The 24,699-nt window shown below is 35.6% G+C and overlaps 2 protein-coding genes across 2 annotated transcripts in view; both read left to right on the top strand.

The window, feature by feature from the left end:
* The window catches only part of LOC126759572 (uncharacterized), a 231,052-nt gene that overhangs the window by 185,454 nt on the left and 20,899 nt on the right, over window positions 1–24,699 (top strand). The window contains exons 4-5 of the mRNA XM_050474449.1: window positions 10,435–10,628; window positions 12,927–13,023. Of these exons, the coding sequence (XP_050330406.1) occupies window positions 10,488–10,628; window positions 12,927–13,023 (238 nt within the window). The 5' untranslated portion in view covers window positions 10,435–10,487. The remainder of the gene's footprint in view (window positions 1–10,434; window positions 10,629–12,926; window positions 13,024–24,699) is intronic.
* LOC126759556 (protein spaetzle-like) lies at window positions 16,067–16,837 on the top strand. The gene has a single exon (XM_050474430.1). The coding sequence runs from the start codon at window positions 16,144–16,146 to the stop codon at window positions 16,807–16,809; it is 666 nt and encodes a 221-aa protein (XP_050330387.1). The 5' UTR covers window positions 16,067–16,143; the 3' UTR covers window positions 16,810–16,837.

Here is a 24,699-nt window from a genome sequence, read left to right as displayed (position 1 = left end):
GTACTTTACACACACAAAAATACCAGTTTAGTAAACCCAGAGATCTGTCTGCGCAGTCAATTGGAAAATAGGAGTTATAGATATGCGATAAATATATAATTAAGTTGCTTGAATGAAATCTGTTTTTCATTTTTTTAATTAGAGATATTTATATATTCTGATCAATATTTAGCCGGACATACAAAGACCTTTCCTCGTTGTTCTTGTAAACATTACAGAATACAATTTAAAAAAATCACAAATTATCACATATTAGAAATGGCGGATACGACAAGTAGAAATCATATATCTGTATTGGAGAATCTGGCATTTTAATACAAGTCTTAAATCAGAGAAAAGTCATAGTAGCCAAATGTGTCAAAGATAACTTTAGTTTCGTATTTGAGTCCAAAAAGTCAGCCCCAATCATGCTAGAATGTGAGGTCGCATTTTGGTAGGGAAAATTCATAAATTTTCCGCCTTGAAATGCGGTCGATTGCGACGAATTACTTTAAGTAGATCCCTTAAAAGCCAAATGGTATTCCTTAATGACCCTGTGATAGGGAAAATCAAAGAGAACGATGAGCATCAACATGATTTTTAGCCGACTTTGACGCGATGCGCTTGATTAATGTAAGGTCTTCAGCTATATTGTCAAGCAAGCACCTGCTTTCCGACACCCACACGACGTCGCTTTTGCAAAAGATTCAGGTCTTTTGGTATGAGTCTAGCATTGGCGTACTTCATCACCATAACATTAACGCAAATATTTTGAGTAACATTGATGCCATCATGACGAATTTCAACTGCTGCTTCTTTGACTTTTCCGATGCTATTGTCATTAACAGAGGTGAATGGACGACACGCAAGAGGCAAGTCTTCGATGACTTCACGCCCTTCACTGAACGCTTTCTGCCGTTCACATATTATTTATGTTCGTTATGGAGTAGACTGCTCAAAATACTTTTGCAACGATTCCGTAGCTGTGATTCTATTGGGGCGTTTGAAGTCCAGAACAGATTACTATAAAAAAGTTTTCACAATACCTTGCAATTGTATTGTTTTTAACCAGGTTTCGCTTAGTAGACGGAGCAACGCCTACTTCTTCAGAATTGTTAGTCTACAGATGTCCTTGCTACTTCATTTCCCTGTACCAATAACATATCCTGTATAATAAAAGGGCTCTTGCACTTGATATTGGCGATTCTGCATGTACCTAAGACATTCCAATGATCTGCCTGTCAGGCTTTCCGTAATTTCATTATTTCGTAATGAAATCCGCATTTCCTGTACTTGTCCGGTACCTAAACGGATCGTGCTTTCAGCAATCTCTTCAGCTGTTTCAGTCCCCGCAAATCCGAGAACCCAGTATATATGCAGTCGCTACATCTACTGCTTCCTTGCTTCTAAAGGCATTATCTGACGGAGTGCGATATGAGATTATTGCCTTAATTTCCTCCTGGCTATCGACGTACAGTATGCAAAATCCATATTCGCACACCACATATTTTTATATCAATTGCACATAAAAAAAATTATCAATTAGGTACAAAAAGGTGTATGTCATTTTATAAACGTTTATATATTGCATTTCATTAAACAAATTTATTTTTCTTAAAAAATTTCGTATTTTAAAGAAACTTTCATATTCGTACAATATTTAAAGTACAAAAAAATTAATGGGTCGACAGAATGACACGATTTCATCAATTTTATGGTGAACAAAATCCTGAAGTTTTATACCATAATTTTTATTAAATAAAGACCAGCTTCACAGATGATACACTGCATTTAAATGAAGTATTTGCCTCCCTCCATGTTTTTACTCTTTCATCGGACATGTTTAAGCTGAATTTTGATTCATCTCGAAAAAATTTTCCGTCTTTATGTAAATTTATAAGAATAGATAGAAGTTGTAAGTTCCGTTGGTGTGTCGCAAACTTCTGCGCCATCCACCATCTTTTAGTGTTTGAGACCTGTAAGCATAGAACTTGAACTAACTATGCAGACCACAATGCTATACCAGCGGCGAGAATTTCTAGATACAATCAGTAATATAACGGAGAACGTAAATAATTGCTCCTTCGTTTGACCTTGTAAATATCTCGAAGATCTGTCTAAGAATCCCGTATGAGCGGTTGAAAACAGTTTAGATACAAATGTGTTTGAAGATTTAAGCGATCTTTCAAGGCTGAATCTCCAAAACCTTCACTAGGAAAAATTTAAGCATTTGAAACAATATTCTAGAAATTTTATAGAATTAAATAGGACAATAAAACACAAATATTTGTTAAAGCCGTTGCTAGGAATATTTACCGATAACATTACTTTAATGTCTGCACTGAAAAATGCAAATGAAATTACCTGAAATTATTTCTGAAAATCAAGAGCACACTTTTTAAATACATGTGAACCTAAAATTCCCTTTTTTAAACACATATTTTATTTTACATACATACAAATTTTAATTTGCTACATCGAATAACTATAACCATCTATAAATACTCTTAAGTATAGTTTTGTATATCTATGATCTATACATTTCGAGCTTGCATTCTTAATTTAACCGGTTCTGAACTACGGGCTGCAGCTTGGTTTCGGTATATTAGCTTTGGTTGAATTGAGTGGAGGGGGTTGTCTGCATTTTCCGTATTTCTTTTCGCTAGACATTCTCTAAGTTCCGACATAACGCTTGCAATGAGATTAGTTTGTTCTCTCTGTATCTGAGATAAGAAAAGTGGCCTTAGAGATCGACGAACTTCTTGGTCTAAATTTTCACCTTCAGATGCAGTCGGTAACGACACTTGGGAGCATTTCTTTCTCATTTGTTTAGCTATTTCGTAAGGCGAATAACGGTTCTGGTGTATGTTGTCGGATTTAATGATGTTCGGTTTGATTGAAGCTGCCTTCATTTCTTTCTCTAGGGCTCGTTTTGCGATGCGTAGCTCCATTTTTTTGGTGAGTTCCTCTGAGAGTGAGCTTCGCGGAGATATTCCAACCAAATCTTCAGCTCGAGATTTAATTCCGATGTCACGTTTTCTACTTATTCCAGTCAAGAGCTTATTTTTAGCAAGGTGAAGTTCCAGTTTCTTTGTGAGTTCCTGTGATTTCATTTCTTCCTTTTGGGTTGGACTTGAGATGCGTCGTTCCATTTCCTTCGTGAGCTTATCTGAGAGAGAGTTTCGCGGGGATATCACAGCCAAATCTTCAGCCTGATATCTAATTTCGGTAGCTCGGTTTCTACTTATTTCAGTTAACAGTTTACTCCTAGCGTTGCTAAATTCCAGTTCCTTCGTGAGTTCCTCAGAGAGAGACCTTCGTGGGGATATCACACTCAAATCATGCTGAGTTTGAGCTTGATGTATAATTTCAGTTGTGCGTTCTTCATTCCTTCTAGAGAAGCACTTACTGTTCGCAATACGCCGTTCTTGTTCCCTTGTGAGCTCTTCTGAGGGAGAATATCGTGGTGATATCATAGCAAAATTGTGTGAGGTTCCCGTAAATTCCTTTGAAAGGGAGATTCGTTGGGTTTGAGCATGTTCCTTCAACTCTGCCATGGCTTTTTCTATATCATACACTTTTTCTTTGATATTAGCACTATAGTGCACTTTTTTCCCGTGGCTTTCTATGGTTTCAAGCTCAGGTGATTTACCAGTTATACTCTTGATATTTTTCAGCGTGGGTTTAATATCAGCGAATTCTTGTAGTGTGTATTTATCCTCTCCTGTGATCGTGTCAGATTTAAGACGTGTTTTCAGCGGTGAACCATCGTAACGGCTTAAAGTACGTGCACCCCCGGCTGGTGAATCAGATTCTGGTGTATATTTTCTCTTGAAGTTGAACTGTCGTTTAATCTCCATTTCGTCCTCATTGATATAACTTTCGGATTTAGGTGCAAGAGAATCATAATCACATGTTTTCAACTCCATACCACTCATTTTTCGTAGATTTTGTTTACGATAAGCTATTAGGAATGATTTATTAAAAGTTTGCGCTACTGCTCGAGAGTTGTGAACTAGAGAGATCTACAGGTTGAACTGTTTAAAATCTTCGCTATCGCGCACCTTTTTATACCTTACACAGGTAGCTAACAAGCTTACAATCTTCGTTAAGTAATCCTAAATTAAGGTTGGGCGTGAGGTACGAATACCGTAGGTAGCTCGCCGAGCTTACAAAGGACAAAAGCAGGTACAAAACAGATAATTTACAAGTTTTCTTAACTTCGTCATGTCAAAGCCCCAGCCGTCTCCCTGGGTCATTGTATATTATTATTTGTTATTAATCCGTATTTTGTTTTTATTGTTTGTTTATTAATCCGTATTTTGTTTTTATTGTTTGTTTTCAACCACGTTGAAGGCTGAAGGCATCAAACACTCCATCAGTGGAGAATCTTTTTTAGTAATTTTGCAGATTCAAAATAACATTTTTATCTATTTTTTAATTATTCTATATTTTAACCTGGACTACAAAAATATGACCTCAAAGTTTTAAAACATTTCATGTCGTAACTTTATCTAAAAAATTAGGCGGTCAGACGAAAAATGTCGTTTAAATTTTCCAAATTTTTGCAGAAAATAATTTAAGAACAAGTATATACGTTAACTTCGATTGCAACGAAGCTATAGTACCCTTCACAAATACAAATACATATTCAGTTCAAGAAATTTATAGTCAGTTTGTATGGCAGCTATGCGCTATAGTGGTCCAAAAACGGCGATTTCAACAAATGAGCAGTTCTTTGGGTAAAAAATGACGTGTTACAAATTTCAGAACAAAATTTTTAAAAACAGAGGAATTGACGAAATCGACGCAGCTCACCACGTGTACTTCTGGGCTTTACAAACTTCGTGACAAACTCATATACCTTGTTCGGGGTATAATTACATTTAATTCAACCCAGTCAAATTCCACATTAAAAAGTAGTTTATTTCTTTGTACGAGATCATTTTGAACTACTAATTCAATATACCCTTAAAACCATTAAAAAATAACAAACAAAATTATGCTAAACAAATATCTTTAACTACTCGATTCACGAGTTTATCTAGTGGGTTGAGTTCAGGAGACTGACAAGCCTAATATCAAATCTGGAACACCTTGCTCAAGTTTTTTGCTTTAATGGTATATTTTGGGTCATCTATATTGATAAACGAATTTAAATATTAAATATCTTAATGTTTGAGATATCTGACCACAATATATTTCAAAATTAATGCATGGATCCGGACAAACGCTCTCTGGAAAATTCCATAAGTATATTGACTTTCAATGTTTCTACCTTTGTAATGGCAAATTTCTGACATCGAGTTATCTGACCACAATATATTTCGGAGTTTATTTATAGATCTTGACACTCTTCCTCTGGAAAATTTTGTACATTTCTTTATACTCTCACTTGTTTTCGGATAATCTGAATGCATACACAACATTCATACACAAAACGCATTCAATAGAAATTAAACAATGTGATAAATGACTGACAACTAACTTGAGGTCCAATAAATCCAAATGATCCTCAAAACTCAGCTAGAGGTTTGTAGCACATAATTGGAATGATGTAAGATGTGTTTGCGAGAGAGTTTCAGAGATCCAGTACAGATTTTGATATGTACCCCTATATAATACTTGTTAAGAAACTAGAAAAAAAAATTATTTTAAAGAATAAGAAATATGAATAATTCTTTTTCTGAAGATATTCTTAGTGTTAGGGTTTTGAGCAATTTTTTTGACATTCCAAAAAAAGGGAGTTTTAGAATTGGTTTATTAATCTTTCATATAGTATAACTGCCTCAAGTTCTTTTAAAAAGCTGAAATCTAACAAACAACAAAGCAAAACAATTGTTGTACTAACTATCCCCATAATCCCTTTTGAACATGACATCCCTAAATTGCTGATTTTAAGAAATCTTGAGTTTCAGCAGCTGACTTTTCTCAAGCTTTCCTTCTCTTCTCGACTCCTTGCTTTTGATTATAATTTGCCAAACCTTGGCCACTACATCTTTAATATATATAACATTACTAAACAGAATTTGTTGTTATTGGCCTTTGGCCTTATCCCTTCTCTAGCTTTGGTAATACCACTCGCTCTCAAATTGGTTCCAATTCTTTATTTACTGTATATTTTATTATTATTTGCTTTACATATTACAGCACCAAAGAAAAATTGTGCCTTTCGGCGGCTAAGTAAATAGAAATAACTGTAAACCACGAAAATTAAATGTGCAAACGAACGAAAAGTAAAATTATAAAGGATGTATCAATTGTATACAATTCGTGCTTTATATTCGCTTTGTATTTGTATTTCCAACAAATTAAAAGTCCTAGAAGCTGCTTCCAAATGTAATTTTATGAGAAGTCGAAATACAGCCCACTCAACTACTGCAAATGCTTTAAATTTTACGGATTCGTTCGTTAAAAACTTCAAGCAGCGGCCACCAAAGAACAAAGCAAACAAGGAAAGAAGTAAATCAGTCAGGGAAAATGCAGTAAATACATAAGTACAATGCAGTAAACAGTGTCTGAAGTGTAGAAAAGGAGATTTGAGTGGTACTTTTGAAATATTCCCGAAAAGATATATGTGTCGAGTTGAAAGTAAATAAGAAAACAATGAAAAAAATGAGGGGGTATATGCTGGGACATTCAGTTATGTACGACTACATATACCACATAATTATAAGAACCTCGTAGGGAATTTAGTATGACACTGCATTTTGAGAGGGTGCAATAAATTGTGATTATATTTAATCATATTACTACATATATATTCCATTTCAAAAGTCTTTGTATAGAATTTTCATAATACCATATATCAAATATACATACTGCTATTAGAAAAAATAGTAAGACTTTATTCATGACTATAAAATTCTTAATTTATTCTTCAAAATCTATTTTGTTTTCAAAGAAGTCAGCCTTGGCCTTAATTCGCTGCGCCAACATTTATTCCAATCCTCCAACGAGTTGTTAAAGCCAATTTTCGGAGTAGCCTTCAATGCGAGTAGCGATCTTAATGTCGTCAATTGACGCAAAAGGGCGCGTCCCCAGAGCGGTCGTTTGAGTTTGCTGAATAGCCAAAAGCCACACGGAGCTAAATGAAGCGAATACGCTGGTTTAAAATTTGGGGAAAAACTCACGAAGAATCAATGCAGTATGCGACGGTACATTAGCGTGGTGCAAAAATTAAGAGTTGTCCGGCCATAATTCCGGCCTATTTTTACGAATAGCTTCGCGCAAACGACGCATAACGATCAAGTAATTTCCTTGTTGACAGTTTGGCAGGTCGGAAGGAATTCGGAGTACCCCACACCTCCATAATCGAAGAAAGCTGTTAACATAACCCTGATTTTTGACCTCCTTTGATGACGTGTTTATTCGGCTTCATCTTACCTTTGTACGATATTCAACTGGTTGATCGTTTGTTTCCGGGACGCAAGCATAGATCCAAGACTCATCGCCAGTAATAATACGTTTCATGACATCCTGGTAGTCGGAAAGCATTGTTTCATAGACGTTAACGTGACGCTGTTTTTCGAAAAAATTTAGCCATTTTGGAACCAATCGTGCTTTCAATTTTGTTAGTCCCAAATGATCATTCAAAATCATTTTCACTGATCCTTCCGATATTCCAACGATGCCAGTAAGATCTCTGACTGCTAATGGTCGATTCTCAAGCATCAATTACTTTATTTTATTGACGTGTTAATTACCAGTTGATGTTGATGGCTGTCCTGGACGTGGTTTCTCGTCAACACGTATTCGACTAATCTGTACCAACCAATTTGGACCAACCAAAAATACTAGCTTGGGACAAATAATTAACACCGAAGATCTTTTCCAATATTCTAAACATTTCGGTACCAGAAATTTTATTCCGAACACAAAAGTTAATGAAACTTCTTTGTTGAATAATTTTACTCATCACAGAAATTGCCGAATACCCATTTTGAACTTCGGAGAAAGCGTATACTAAACTCTAATGATTGTTTTTATGTGAAGTTTAGCACAGATGTCACTGATAGTCATACCAACCCAGAAAAAAAATATTTCGACAAATGGGAGTATTCTTCGAGATAGGAGTATTTACTGGGGTGAAACAATATGAGGTTTCCAACCGAACTCAATACTATTTCATGGCCTATTATGATTTAGCCTAAAGAAATCGGGGTCGCAGTCCTAAATCGCCATAAATATGAAGCTCGCGAGGGTGCTCAATGCAGGGTGTTCAAGTTGTCGGAACTCGAAGCTAATCATATGGCATTAATACAATCGAAAGCGTATAGATCTGAGAGTGAGTCACAAATAAATTTTGTCGAAGACGTAAAAAAATCCACTTTTCCATACTTTAACCATCCGTTTCAGAAATATCAAACAAGATGAAATGTATTCTCATATTAGCCTAATTTTGTGTCAAGCTTGAAGCTGCTTGGATCACGACCGTTTTATACGTAAATTATCCACTTTTCCATACTTTAAATTTCAAGATGAAATGTATTAATTTGCCTAATTTTGTGTCAGTGAAGTGGATCTTTATACGGTAATTTCATATGTATTAACTTCTAGTTTTTAATGCGGTAGCTCAAACATTGTCGACCTTTTCTTTGAAAGGACTATTCAAAATTTTACAATAAAAACTTTCGCTTGCCAACTTACAAACATTCCGGCAGGGTAACTTTTCATCGCTATGTGCAAGCATGTAAACAAGTCGGTGGCACATATGCGTTTGACAATCGGGTAGTGAAATACACGAAAAAAAACTCAGCGGAAATTATATTCATTTTTCCGACCAAAGGTGAACGCAGGGATCAAAGCCTTAGCACGAGCCGCACGCAATTTCAACCCAAACCGCTGTGGCACGTGATGTGGCAACACATACAATGGCAACGACACACACACATGTGCATATATGGAACACATATTACATTTGCCATGTACTTGCAGCCATATGTTCGAACGTACGCACATACAATCGCGCGCTTGTATGCGTGTGAGTGTGCTGAAAGGAAACTGCTAACAAGGAGAAACGTACGTAATGTGATCGGCAACGGAGACATCAGCGGTTGTGCCGGTGACAAGCGCAACGAAGTTCAAGCCATACACATATGACTTTCAAGCGATTCAAGGATATGCTACTGTTTACACGAAAAAACAGACATACATGCACATATGTATGTATGTACATTGAAAGCAGGTGTATATAATGTACATATATACATGTATATATGCATGCCTGCACTGCGTCTCATATTTATCTTCCACTTGGACACGTGCGCATTAACGGTATATATGTATATTGAATTTCATGTAATTTACGATTTCCCGCATTATCCTGCAACTGTTACTTGGCTTGCAAGTAATTAAAACAAATTACCAGTATATCTACCTGCCATTAAGGTAGTAATTAAAAGTCGTCGCTGTGATTTGTGCAGCAATGCGACTCATTGACTTTATTGCTATTGTTGCCTTTAACATCAGCACAAGCTGGATGAGCGACCACTACTCGCTCATTGTCAGCTGTGTGTTTTTCTTTAATGGTGATTTTCATTTCATTTGTCTTCATTTGTCAAAGTGCAAAAAAAGCCACTTAAAAATGGAATTCACAGGTTTCTGGGTAATCTGAACATTTCCGTTCACTTTTAATTAAAAATCGTACACAAAGCGAAGTGCAAGAAAATTGTGAATATTTTTTATTCTAAAGCTTGTACATATGTACGATAACTAGTCCACCAGTTTTTAAGATATCAATCTTAAAATTTGCGTGCGGCTTTTTCTCCCCAAGAAGCTGTTTATATGTCGGAATCGCCCATATCGAACCACTTTAGCACACGGCTGCCAGACGAACTGATGGATCAAAATCAAGTCTTTGTATGGAAAAAAATTGTATTTGGGCAGATATCTTCACGAATTGTCTGAAGCAGCGCTGCAATCCACGAATTAATGGTTGAGATGAGACCACTACACCATATAGCTGCCATCATACAAGCTGTTCGGTCAAAATGAAGTCCCAATCACGTCCTTGTGTAGAAATTTTTATTATTTGACAAGATATCTTCACGAAATTTCGTACATGGACTATTGTCCAAGGTAACGCTACAATCCACGAATAAATGATTCAGATGAGACCACTATACCATATAGCCGCCATACAAACTGATCGATCAAAATCAAGCACTTGTATGAAAACTTTTTTATATGAAAAGGTATTTTCACGAAATTTGGCATGAAAGATTACCGGAGACAAAACTGCAATCACCGAATAAACTCAAATTCCTGTCGAAATCTAGATAACGATTTTTAAACCGTTAAGGGTATTATAACGCTTTGCGCACAAACTGAAAGTATTCCCTTGATTTATTTTTATTTACTGTTAGTTGATATTTAAAAATTTTTCTGTATACCCGAGTTACTTGAACTTTGATGTCTATATCATTGTATTTATTTTTTAATTTCTGCTTCAAGGTCCCAAAATCGTGGTACGACCCGAAGAGGTGATCATTGTGGGCCTAGTGTTGATGCTTTGGGTTGGCGCCATCGTGCTGTTCTTTAACCGCTGGGGTAAAATACGCATGCTGGAACCCTATCAACCGAAATTCCAGCAACAGCATCGGTCTTCCTGTCCGCTAGTCGATATTGATGCAATACCAACACATGGGGTAAGTAATATGAGGTTGAAAACACTTTTGAAATTTAATAATTATTTATTTTGTGCGTAATGCATTAAGGGGTGTGCGCTCTTAGTTGTCATTAATTCATATATATATAAATTTTTTTCAACGATAGCCAAGTTTACTTAACAGACTCAGACATGCAATTCATAACATTCATTCAGAAAAGTTCATTTGGAGACACAACATGCATTGTTTATGCCAAAAAAATTTAAAAGACATTATATCCAAAACAAAGTTGTCGTGAAAACCGAAAAAAATTTTCAGAAATATTTTTACAAACCCATAGTATTCACAATCTATGCCAAATTTCTAGCAAATCAAACGCTACAGTGCATCTCACACCCACACTACATCAATAGCACCAAAACACATAATTATTCCGATGATTTGCTCTTATTTCAAAGAACCTAAGAGAATAATCTATTGTAATAAATACTTGTATAAGCGGAGTCCATAGGCTTAATTCATATATTTCCTTACTTATATTTCATTTCGGTTATATTTCACATACATACATATTTCTCTACTTGGTTCTACTACCATGAACAACATCGAAAAGTTGTAAATTTTTGTTAATTCTATCTGAAATTTTTTTGACATTTTTTATAAAGAATCCAAACCATCCTACACTGAATATTTTTTTCCTTTCATAACCAAGTATAATCTCAAATGGCGCTCATGATACATTCACAGGTACTTGGCAGTTTAACCATTTCTTCCTTCATCACGCCGTCTATCAACACAACCAATTTACGATAGGTGAAGTTTTGTTTACATTTCGCAATATCCTCCAACTGCAAGGTGCTATTCTCTTCCCCAGATCGCTCCTCATTTTCGCACTCCTCCACCAAAACACCTTGCTTATGTTGCTCATATTGCACCACCAATAACCACTTGGCATCCTCTGACATCGCACCTTCGGGATAAATCAGGTTTGTTATGGTATTGCAAGGTTTCTTCGCCACCTCGATCTCCATACGTGTTGCTATATTCAGTGGCAACGCCATATCATCTGTGAAATATGCTCTGAATTTTTCAAACTCTTTTGGGTCGATTTTGTCAAGACGTGTAGCCTCCATATAGTTTTCAACCTCCTTGCAATATGACTTTCCGGCACGACGTTCGGCGCAAACGATTTCGTCATCTTCAAGTTCTTCTCTTGCCACTCCCGTGTTATATACCATAAGACCTTCGTCAAGTTTAAATATGCTCTGCAGTTTCTCCATAATGTCTTTAGAAGGATCAGCAATGGGCGCAGGTCTGGCGCTAGTTTGAAGAACTATCAGGAATATTGTTAGTATTTTAAGCATTGAACGTAGTTTGGAAGTCATCTTGAATTTGCGAACGTGTAGTTGAATGTTCCGAGTTTTAAATGCGCTGCTGTCAGTTATGAGTTTTTAGCTCTACGTTACACTGTCACCTCAGTGTCAGCGACTGACATTTTGTGTCGATTTGCAGCCCCTTATATAGCAGTGTGCACAGACATTCACTTTTGGGAAAACCCAGTCCGTGCTATTGATAATTTCATTACGAAATGACCTCAAGAATTAATTAACGTATTTTCGCACCTGCAAGTGCTTTAAAATGCAGAACCAGCCTGGCAAAATTTTTTTACTTAAGGTTTTTTATTTGGGTAAGGAAATTCCCACGAAATGATTATGAAAAGATTTGGAACGTTTTGGTTATGGGTTTTTTGCGAAATAGTCGGGAAACTGGATTTATTTTGGTGGGCTTTGCTAAGCCAAACTAAAATTAGCTAATGTCAGCAATGAAGGACAAAAGACATTTTGCGTTCATTGTTTTATTTGATTATAATCATTTGATTAAATTAAAGTTTTGGTAGTATCCGAAAACACGGTGTTATTATAAAAACACGTGTTGCGTGTGGTGAAAATACCGTAGGATTTATTTGCACTAACGGAAAATAGCAGTTTTTTTTTCTTTAGATTTATTCAGACCCGCAGAACTTTTGAGTTACTATTTTGTTAATTTGCGTATGTCCTCTTCTTCCCAAGAAGCTGCTCATTTGTCGAAACGGCCGATATCGGACCACTATAGTATATTTGTGTATGCCGATTTCGGAACACTGTAGCATATATCTGTCATACAAACTAAACAATCGGAATCAAGTTCTTGTAAAGAAGTTACCGATTTTTCTTGTTTTTTTTTTTTAATATTACTATTTAAAAGAAAATATATATATATTCATCTATACAAGTAAATAATTGTAATTACTGCATCTACTCGGCTATTTATTAACAAGTTTTCCTCTGCCTTTTCCAGCGCGCATCTGTATCTCGTATGTCAATGGGTTTAGTTAATAACATAAATATGCCGACCTGTCAATTCGCTGCTTATAATCCGACGATATATGCGAAAGGTAAGCACAGCTTTTATTATATTTATTTAAAACTTTTCGGTGAACTATTATTCATAAAAAAATCGCTATAATCACTTGAATAGTTAAAGTTTTGGATGTTTGGGTTAAATGGACGAACAATCATTTAACTGTTTCTAAATGAACTCGCTTACTTGATATACTTAATTATTTTCTTAGTAATTTCTAAATATATAAGGGACACCTTTGGCCTAAACAAAGATGCTTTTTAAAAATTATCTTAAAGAAAACAATTGCACGAATATTTTTTAAATTTTCTGCATACCACTACAAATAACGAATGAATACAAAAATTGTAAGACTTTTTGATTTTCGCGGGGAAATCCACTCGTCCAAATATTTTTTTCTAGGTTGCTATAACTTTTAGTGACATCTGTGCTAAACATCAAAATTATTATCAGTGTTTAGCTTACACTTGTATTTCTGAAGTACATAAAGTTCGACCCGCGATTTTTATGTTGAGTGAAATTATTCAAAAAAGTTCCATTAAATTTTGTGATTGGTATAAAATTTCTGGTGCCGAAACGTTCAAAATGTTGGAAAAGGCTTTCGACGATAATTGTTTGTCGCGAGCAGGTGTTTTTGATTGGTACATATTATTCAAAGGAAATTTTACTTGACTATCGATCTTACTGACATCGTTGGAGTACCGGAAGGATCGGTGAACACCATTTGAAAAGATAATTTGGGTATAAAAAAGTGAAAGCCCGATTGGTTTCAAAATCAGTCAATTCTTTCGAAAAACAGCGTCACGTTAACGTGAAACAACGCTTTCTGACTACCAGGATGCCATGAAACGCGGGGTTTCATCCAGCGATGAACCTTGGATCTATACTTACGACCCGAGCCACGTCAAAGCGGGTCAAAAATTAAGATTATATTAACACAGTTTTCTTCGATTATCGGGGTGTGGTCCATTCCGAATTCCTTTCGAACGGCCAAACTAAATGTCTACAAAGAATACTATTTGGGGAGTTATGCGTCGCTTGTGAGAAGCGATTCGTAGAAAGATGCCGGAATTATGGGTCGGAAACTCTATGTTTTTACACCACGATAATGCTCCATCTCAAACTGCACTGATTCTTCGTGAGTTTCTTGCCGAATTTGCAACCAATATCGTGCCGGAACCACCGCATACGCCTGATTTAGCTCCGTGTGACTTCTGGATATTCAGGAAACTTAAATGACCGCTGCAGGGAAACCGTTTTGAGTAAATTGAAGACATTAAACATGAATCCGTACGCGCATTGAAGACTATTCCGGAAATTTACAGCTGTTTGGAGCATTGGAAAAAACGTTGGCTTAAGTGTATCGGGGCCAAGGGAGATTACTTTGACGGGGAGATTTCGAAGAATAAATTAATAATTCTAAAATTATGAACAAAGTCTTACTATTTTTGTTTTTTATTCTTAGTTAGATATAGATTACGCAAGTTACTAAAAACGCACCCACAAAAGATAATTAATTTTTAAGGTTTATTACTGTTACAATGAGCTATGATTAATAAAAAAAATCTGTAAATTAACAAAAGGATGGACTTTGCAAAACAAGTCGAAAATATTTTGTTTTATATTGCATAAGTATTGAAATTATTAATTAAGTCCTATATATAGTATAATGTTTGACTAAAGCGACCACAAAATAAATATCTAGAGATATCCGCTCCAAATGCACGAAAATAAAAGTTCGTACTCAACACAACGGTACCACACAATATAGATTTATGACTATCACTCGCAAAATGCGCATAATCCCACTACATAGAACCATCCATTTAAACAGAATCTCAATAACAGACATTGCAGAGCATTCCAATGTATAAAGTATGCAAGAACTTAGCTAAACGCTGACCGTTACTTACACATAAGCACATGAATTGAACTAAAGGACCTACTACGTCCTCGTACTCCTGCATGTGAGGCATATACCAAACCACCAATACGGAGAGCAGCAACGAAAGTAGCCAGTCGAACAGTAAAACTGCAACTTTCAACGAGGAAATCATGATCCTCTTACTTATGTGAAGCTGCTTACATAGCCATATGCCGTGTAGGCACACATGCAAAAATAGCCTTGAAAACATTGATTCGTTTGTATAAGGGTGCGGCGAATACGTGGGGTGTAAATTTACACTGCGGTCACCCAAATACAACTACTTCGCATACAATTTCATGTTGCTAATTTCGTTACTGCTGGCAGGCCATTGTGAACAGTGTGGCCACTTTTAACATATTACTTCTCAACCGCATTAAATTTTCCACACCATACGTAACGGTTGTGAGAATACCTTAACGCTTCATTGCGTCTAATACCAGGCTCCGCAAGAGTTTATATTGAATACATCATAAAATCGCGCACAGCACTGCGGGAGAATTGTCCAGAATTGGAAAATGATCTGCTATGTTGATAAAATGTTTAAGAGTTTAGGATACGGAAGATCCAAAGAGTTAGTTCTAAAATTATAACAAAATAAGATAATCGTTAACTTCATTTGAACCTATGTGGTTCTTTTACAAATAATGATCTCAATAAAAGAGAAAGAGAAGCTTAGCTTGGTATCGCTTCGACTGTTTCGATTTGTTATTTAAAAATGGAGTCCAGTGATGATTTGAACAAGCTAAATTTTATAACGAATATTGAACATTCTGCAGTACTTTTCACAGTCTGAGCATCACATATAATGTATAGTACATTTCAGCAATAGTTTTTGGGATAGGATTCTATAAAAAATGGAACAATGAAATGGTTAAAGTCAAACCAAAGTGTTGTGGCATTGTGTTAATTACCATAAAAATGCACAATTTCAGAATAATGACAGAACTAAGTTACAAGCACACACGACTGGGGTTTTCCCAGCCGAAGCGAAATTCCTTAAGTAGCTGGGAATACCCTTACCTCTTTGAAAACCGTGCGTAGGTAAAAAAATATTGCTTATGCATTACTGCGCGTCCAGCTATAAAATGAGCTGCAAATCGACTCCAGACGTCAGTCGTTAGCGCTAAGTTGACAGTAAAACACACAGCTAAAAACTCATCACTAAGAACTACAAACAGCAGCGTATTTAAAACTCGGAACATTAAACTACACGTTCGCAAATTCAAGATGACTTCGACGCTAAACTCATTACTTAAAATACTAACAATATCCCTGATAGTCCTACAAACTAGCGCCAGACCTGCGCCCATTGCTGATCCTTCTAAAGACATTATGCACAAACTGCAGAGCATATTTAAACTTGACGAAGGTCTTATGGTATATAACACGGGAGTGGCAAGAGAAGAACTTGAAGATGATGAAATCGTTTGCGCCGAACGTCGTGCCGGAAAGTCATATTGCAAGGAGGTTGAAAACTATATGGAGGCTACACGTTTAGACAAAATCGATCCAAAAGAGTTTGAAAAATTCAGAGCATATTTCACAGATGATATGGCGATGCCACTGAATATAGCAACACGTATGGAGATCGAGGTGGTGAAGAAACCTTGCAATACCATAACAAACCTGATTTATCCGGAAGGTGCGATGTCAGAGGATGCCAAGTGGTTATTGGTGGTGCAATATGAGCAACATAAGCAAGGTGTTCTAGTAGAGGAATGCGAAAATGAGGAGCGACCTGGCGAAGAGAATAGTACCCTGCCGCTGGAAGATATACCGAAATGTAAACAAAACTTCACCTATCGTAAATTGGTTGTCTTGATGGACGGAGTGATGAAGGAAGAAATGGTTAAACTACCCAGTACCTGTGAATGTATCATGAGCTCCATTTGAGATTGTGCTTATATTTTAGTTATAAGACTAAAATAATAATATTTATGTAATTTAGGTTAGCGTAGGATTTTCGAGAGCTTGATGTAAAATTTTTAAGTTGTGTTGTAACTTGTTTGTTAAATCATATACAATATACTAAAAAAATTAGATAGTGTACTGGAAATCACGTTTTTTTGTCACTGTTATTTATGGTAACAGATGTAATCACATAAAAGCAACTGAAATGGGCGGAAGTTTACAGAGCGATCCGAAAACGTCTATTTTTTGAATAAATTTAATTATAAAGATAAAATTATCTATAGGATGCCAAAATTTGTCTGTTTCGGTTTTATAGTTTTTTGCCAAATAAGGTCCAATGGATCTGGATAACCATATGACATAGATGACAATAACTAGAATTACATTCGCGTAGCTGGATCGCTCCAAACTTAGTCTTCAGGAGAGTTTTAGAAAACAAAAAAGATAAAGTTCCGAATATTATACATCTTTTGTTGGTTGCCTTTCACAAATATATTTTTACCCCCTGCACTATGTAGCTTGGTGTGAGCTTTCATTTAAATACAATATGACGGGATTTCCCCACACAGGAATCAAAGATTTATTAAACGAACAAGAACTATACGTACAATCTTACCTTGAAAGTAGTTCGTAAGAGAATTATGAGATATTTTTAAAACAAAATTTTCAATAGTAGAGAACTACTTATAAATGGTATCGAAGCGAAGACCGCCGTAAAACGTACAGTGAAGGGCTCTTAACAAAAGAAATAACTAGAGTGAATTTCAAAAATACTCCTATGAATATTCAAATTGCAATTCAAACTCAAACACAAAATAGTTTTAGCGCCTATATTTTCCTGATAGTTATAGAAGCTGTTGGTGGAGTATCGACAAATGCAGATGATTTAATGACTTTCGGAAAACTAAAGATTATTTTCCAGATTGGACAATATGTTATAGTATTAATCACGGCAATAGCAAAGACCTAAAGGACGACGAAAGTATTTACTCTGAAAGTAGAAACCGGAAAAAAATCTGCTGAAAATTGTATGGAGGATAAAATCTATCCAAAAACAAAATTTTTAAATAGAAAGATTTTAAAAACTAGATTCCTAAATATTAAGAAATTGTGTTAAAAATAGTTTACTGTGGAAATATGCGAAATTGTTGAACGGTTTTACATATATTCATATAAATAAAGAGAATTATAGAAATGAGTTAGTTAATTTAATATTTTACATTTTATTTGGTATAAGCTTTCTCTCTTGCCAAATTAATGCTTCCAAGGAATAACATAAATATATACTCCTAGTCCTGGCAACCGAGAGGACTCGATCGATAAAACTTTTTGCCAAAAAGATTGAAACTATCTTTTTAACTTAGTAATAGTTGTAAGATTTGAAGAGCCAACACATTAACATTATTTATGAAGCATCTCTGGCACAAAAAGGTGCGTGTTAAATATACTGTCCCTTGTTCTGGACTTCGCTCAACAGGTACAATAGCACACACCATGTATTGAATTCAACATCAATTTTTGAAGGCGTTGTTCACAGTAAAACTACCTGTCGTAATTTACTTGCTGAGGTGAGTGGAAATTTCAGCTCAGTAATATTGAAATTTTCAAAGTGAGACGTCGCTAAAAATGGCACAATAACTAATAAATACTGTGACTAGTTAAGAAAATACATTAGAGTACTATGCTAACGAAAACGCGTCTTTGAGAACCAGAGTAAATTGCTGTTGAAGAGGAAATACGCTGACAAAAGGTCACTTGGCAAGAGATAGATGGCAAAATGTTACCCAAATATTCGTTTAAGGTACAGTACATAGCTTGTGACCGACGAAAGGATTTATCACAAGGGATAAAATAAATAATCTAGGAGATTTTTAAATTAATCAACAAAAAAATGATATTGAACAAAAATATGAAAAAGTAAGAATTTAACTCCTCACGTACGGACTTTCTTTTATATTTTCAGCAGTGTAATCAGACATTTGGACTATCAAACGAAAGCTACTAAAAATCACTTCGATAAATTCACATTTCTGGGTTATTTTTGAGCATTACGACCGCCTTTTTGCGCTGAGAGGCACTGCGTCATTTTTCTTTTGGCATACAAATGTAAAGCTTATTGTGCAATTTGTGAGGTCCTTTGGAAAACGTCAGTTGCAAATTCATTCGAAACATATGGTAAATGCATGTGATATGTGGCGAATGGGCAGGCAAATGAAAGAACATGCAAGAGAGAAAATGTGAATGACGGAATTGCATGTTGCATGCAAATGTGCACATAAAAATTTGATTCATTTTACAAATGTTGAAATACAAGAGAGCTTACATGTGCTATGCTATGTACATATATACTATACTGATACAATGGATTGTACAAGAATGTGTATGTTATATGAGAAAATGTGTAAGAGGGAAGTGCCTTGAAATTTCAAAACTGGGAGTTTCTTAAGCTTTCATAATATTTCACTGAAGTGATGGTAATTTGCACGCTAACTTATTCTTACTAACTAATTTTCTTGCACATACCTATTGTGAATCACTTTTACAAAGATGTGGGGTGGTTGTGTAGAAATAATAACGAGTTTTTTACATTTAATTATTGTGAAGTAAAATTATGGCATTGAGCGGAAATTACTTCATAACCATTGTAGAGCTCAAGAATTCTATAGATAATGGATTCATGAGATCTATAGGTATGATTGAAAATTCTGAAAAACAAAATATCATGGAAAGTCTGGCCTATGTTTTCAGTAATGATACACAAATAAATACAGCAAGATTATACTTTTATTTCTTGCTTGAAAATAACCTATAAAAATGTACTTAATCGGCATCAGAGTACTTCACTAGTATATAGCTGGCAAGATTTCATGATAAACAATGCCAAATCGTATCTCTCTACTTTATTACCAGTAAACATATGGTAAATATATGGCAGTGTGGGCAAAACAACACCGAACATAAGAATTTTGTATAATATTTCATTCACTTGATGGTTTTTTACAGGAACTTTTAATCCCGAACAATTTCGGAATCAGCCGGAATTACCAGCAAATTATGTTTCTTATAACATGATGGCTAAAAGTCGACTGTGCAGCGCATATTCTTGGGTTACTATCTACTAGTGTGATTAAATCTATTGGCAAACAGTATTTATTTCAGAAAACTAACAGCTGAGAAACTACAACAAAAACAAGGCGAATAAAGGCAAATATATTTCAAAACTACCCGCCGTGGTATCATTGAGGCAATTTACGAGTGCTGTGTTTTAGGCGTGTAGTTTTTAATACTTTTTTGGAGTTGGTGTTTTGGCAGCTGTTACTTGACTTATACTGAATTTGGTGTACATTTTCATAATACTCAGACTAACGGCGAAAAAATTTAACGCATATTTACAAAAATCGCCCAGCAAAATCGGTAATTCCAGCAATCATATATCGATTTCGTACCACACATAGAGCCAGTATAGGGCTCACCGAAGCCACTATTGGCATCAGAGTACTATTGCTGTGGATTAGAGCATCGAAGAAGACCATCTTCCATCGCCCGCAATAATTTGAGCTGTTGTGGTTTTCGGGTTCATAAAATTCAACTCATCCAAGAATTGAAGCTGAACGACTCTCAAGCACGTTGCACATTCCTTGAATGGACCCAAAACGACTTGGCCACCGATCGTGATTTTCGCAAGAAAATTTTGTTTAGCAATGAAGCTCACTTTTGGTTGAATGGATACGTTACTAAACAAAATTGTCGCATTTACAATGATGATAATCCACAAGCCATTATTGAGACGCCTTTATATTATTAAAAAGTCAAAGTTTGGTGTGCTCAATGGTCTCAGGAAATCATTGATCTACATTCCTTCATAAATGTTGCCGGCCATAATGTTGAAGCCAATGGAGAACGCTATAGAGCCATGATTAATGACTTTTTCGTGACTGTATTGAAGGATTTTGATGTGGACGAGCTTTGATTTCAAGAAGAAAGCCAACGAAACAATCAATTTATTGAAGAAAACTTTTGGTCGTCCAAAATCGTGCGTTTTAACATCGCTGGACTATCTTTTGCGGGGTTATGCGAAATCGATTGTCTACGCAGTTAAGCCCGAGGCAATTGACGTTTTAGAAGAGAATATTCGAATGACATACTATCCCAATTAGTGTAAAAAGTGGTCGAAAATTGGGTTTCTCAATCAACCCAGTTTTGAATGTATTTGACGCAGTACCCGCCGGAGGAAGCAGAGGAAGTGTAAGACGTTGCAAAGAACCGGTGCTGACTACCTTTGGAATCTCCAATTGGCGCCAAGCAGCGAAAAAGAAAAACGAATGGTGTTGTAAACTCGCTGTAAAGAAAAATAAGAAAACGTCTGTCGCCAGAAAATAATATTTTCATTTAAAATTGAATGATCTGCAGTGGAAATGAGTTCACAACCTTAAAAACTGGATTGGATGTTTATACAAACCGACGCTGCTATTAATATTATGTTTATAAATATTACATTGTCGTTTTTTACAACTTTCATTAAATTTTTGCATTCTTTTCAATTTTGAAAAAACAAAAAAAAAACCAAAAAAGAATTAACGAAGCAATAAAAATGTTTATAGAAACCGTTTAAAAATGTGTCATTATTTCTGAAGGTAGTACAAGGCATTTGTTTGCAGACAGTAACTGTCTCCACTCATAATAATTCGCAGTCGTAATTCCAAGAATTCATAACAAAAGCATTTTTTTCTCAATTCAAGAATGGCTAAGGTTCATGCACCTGTTAAATTTGATTGCATCATGATCAACAGCTAAGGTCGCTTGCCACAGCAAAATACATGCAAATGCAGAGTGAGAAAGGTAAGCCGCCGTAAACGCTATAATGGCGGTACCTGCTCAGGCAAGCTAAACGCGTGAAAACGCGAAATCCGTGGGCTTGCCTGTACGGGCTGGTATAAAAAGAAAAATTTTCACACAACTCATTCAGTTGTGGGAAAAACCCAGCATTCAGCGACACCTGACAATTAACTGAGCGGTGGAAATTCCCAAGTTTCCACAGATTTTTGCAATAAACTCAACTAATTCTGGTCAAAAAACATTCAACTAACGTGGGGAAAACCAAGTGTACCGGTCCTTGGAGTAAACCATACACTTATAAGCGTAATTAAAGAGTCAACGAAGCAAAAACACAATAATGATGAATCCACGCTTGCGATTAGAGATCACGCTCGTGGGCGTTTTATTGATAATTAAATACACTGGCAGTCGTCCAGTAACGGATATCGAAACGGAAATCGTGTTGGACGATCTCTTTGAGATGGGAACTGGTTTTTATGTATTCAACACAACGAAAGGCGAATCAAACGATGATGCGATCAATTGCCCCGAACGACTGAAAGGACAAACATTCTGTACCGAGGTGACAAATTATTTGGAAGCAACGCAATTGAATAAATTTAGTAGAGAGGAATTTGAAAAGTTCAAACCATATTTCAAAGATGATTTCGTACAACCAATAAATGTGACGAATCGCATGAACGATGACAGTGATGATAGCTACTATTGTGAGAGCAAAACGCGATTGGTTTACCCGAAGGTAGCCGAAACTGTGGAATCGAAATGGCTGATGGTTGTGCAACACGAACAATACAAGCAAGGCGTTCTGGTGGAGCAATGCGAAAATGAGGATGCGCCGTGCAAATTTGACGAGCTCTTGCCGCTCGGCGTAAAATCGCGATGTAAGCAACATTTCGTTTATAGAAGTTTGGTGGTGCTGGTGGATGGCGTCATGCAGGAGAGCATGGTGCGGTTGCCCAACGCATGCAAATGTGCGCTGCGCGATTTGAGGAAGAGTTGAAGGTGGCGGAATTAGCTTATTTATTAATTATTGTTCATTAAATAATTCTGAGAATTATTTGTACAGTCATGTGGTAGAGGAGAATTCATAGAATGCTTTGTTAATTTATTAAATAAGTATGAAATAAACTATAAATACAATTAATATGTAGCAGTAACATTATTATTTGTTTATGTTTATGTTTACAATATGGTTGTTTAGGGATATTTTGACAAAATGTGGTTTGTGTGAGTAAGGGAAATGGCACTCTCTACTCAAACCATAATTTAGCTCAGTTAATTGTTTGACATATTGTTTAAAGGGCAAGCATTGTAGTCAATTTTAAATTGTTTGTAAACATATTGTTTCTTTAGAAGGGCAATCTTCGTGCATAACCCTATATTATTATAGCATAAATACTTTGAATTTAAATTTATTTCAATTAAAGAATCATTAGAATTGAACTAAATTATTGTGACAAAAAGTAATGGAAATTAAACTCCTGGTAAATAGATCAAAACATGTATTTTGCTTTGGTCAGTCCTAAAACACAAGCTTACGAGTGGTACAAATTTACAAAGACGATCGAGACATCGTTGCCTCATTTTGAACGACCTTCGACCTCTTCTGAACGGATAAAAGTATTAAAAACGTGAAGAATATGGTCCTTGAAAATCGTCAAACAAGTGTTAGAGAGATGGCAATGCCACCTCGCGACTCCGTTCAAATAATTTCGGTGGGTATTTTGGGTATGGAACGCGTTCTTGTTCGACTCGTCCTGATAAAGCAGAATTTTTTTCAAAAATAATACCCTAAAACATGCTTGATATTGCGATCCTCCGATCCCACATTCATGGAGAGCAAGAGCCGAAACCAAAAAAATCCACGTCAAAGCCGTTTTTTCGATCATGAATTCGTTCCGAATGGACAGACAGTCAATAAAGAGTTCTATTTGGCTATACCGAGGCATTTGCGTGAGAATATCTGTCGAAAACGGCCGGAATCGTAGAAGAGCAATTCATGGACTTTACACGATGATAATCCACCATCGCTTTGCGGTACTTTTGTGACTGAATTTCATGCCAAAAGCGCAATAAAAACCATTGGTCAACCACCGGAATTTACTAGATTTGGCTCCTTGTGACTTTTTTCTTGTTCCCCAAACCGAAATTGCCGCTGCTTAAAACCCGTTTTTATTCGATCAAAGTGATAAAACAAAAGTCGCTTGCTTAAGGGCTGGCTATTACAAAAAGTACTTATGAAAAGTGTTTCGAAGACAGAAAAATCGTTGGTATAAGTGTATTACATTTGGTGGGGATTACTTTGAAGACGGCAAAAGAACTTTTGATGAATAATTAAATATTTTGCGTTTTATTCACAATTTCCGGGTACTTTTTTGTCACAGTGTAATTTTCCGAAATTTTACATAACGTGTGCTCCTTAAATTTTTATTAAAAAATAATTTATATATTTAATATAATTTTAATTTATGTTCGATGCTATTATTTGTTAACAATTTGGGTACAAAAGGCGCTTCGGGTTTGGTGTAAAATATTAAATTATAAAAATAATCATAAATATCTAAATTCAAATATCGAAAATTTTTCTTACTCACCCGAAATAGCATTGCCAGAAATCGTATCCATCTTCCGCCTTTCCCACATTATTTATCACTCACAAACACATACACAAAAAACACTTATAATTGTACATCACTTTACACCGGTTTATTCACGAATATTTCTGTCTATTTTCGACCAACTTTTCACACAAGCACTGTTATTCCATCGTAATAATTTTCACTTAAATGCAAAAATCATATGAGAGCATACGGCAAAATTAAGGAAGTCGTTTATTTTCTTGGTTCTCGGCTACGTTTGCTGCTTTAGCAATATATGTGGTCGACACGCAAAATATAGAGCTGTATTCTTATAGATCTGGAAATAAAAAAAGAATATGAGAAATTAATAGAGACTACCTTAAGGACATACATATTTAATTGTTCAGAATACTTAACGTAAAGAAGGATAGATGTTTATAGTCCAACAAAGCAATCT

This window comes from Bactrocera neohumeralis, chromosome 5, assembly GCF_024586455.1.
Source record: "Bactrocera neohumeralis isolate Rockhampton chromosome 5, APGP_CSIRO_Bneo_wtdbg2-racon-allhic-juicebox.fasta_v2, whole genome shotgun sequence".
Taxonomy (NCBI): domain Eukaryota; kingdom Metazoa; phylum Arthropoda; class Insecta; order Diptera; family Tephritidae; genus Bactrocera; species Bactrocera neohumeralis.
Note: the sequence above shows the minus strand (reverse complement) of the source record. Positions and strands in the feature narration are given on the sequence as shown.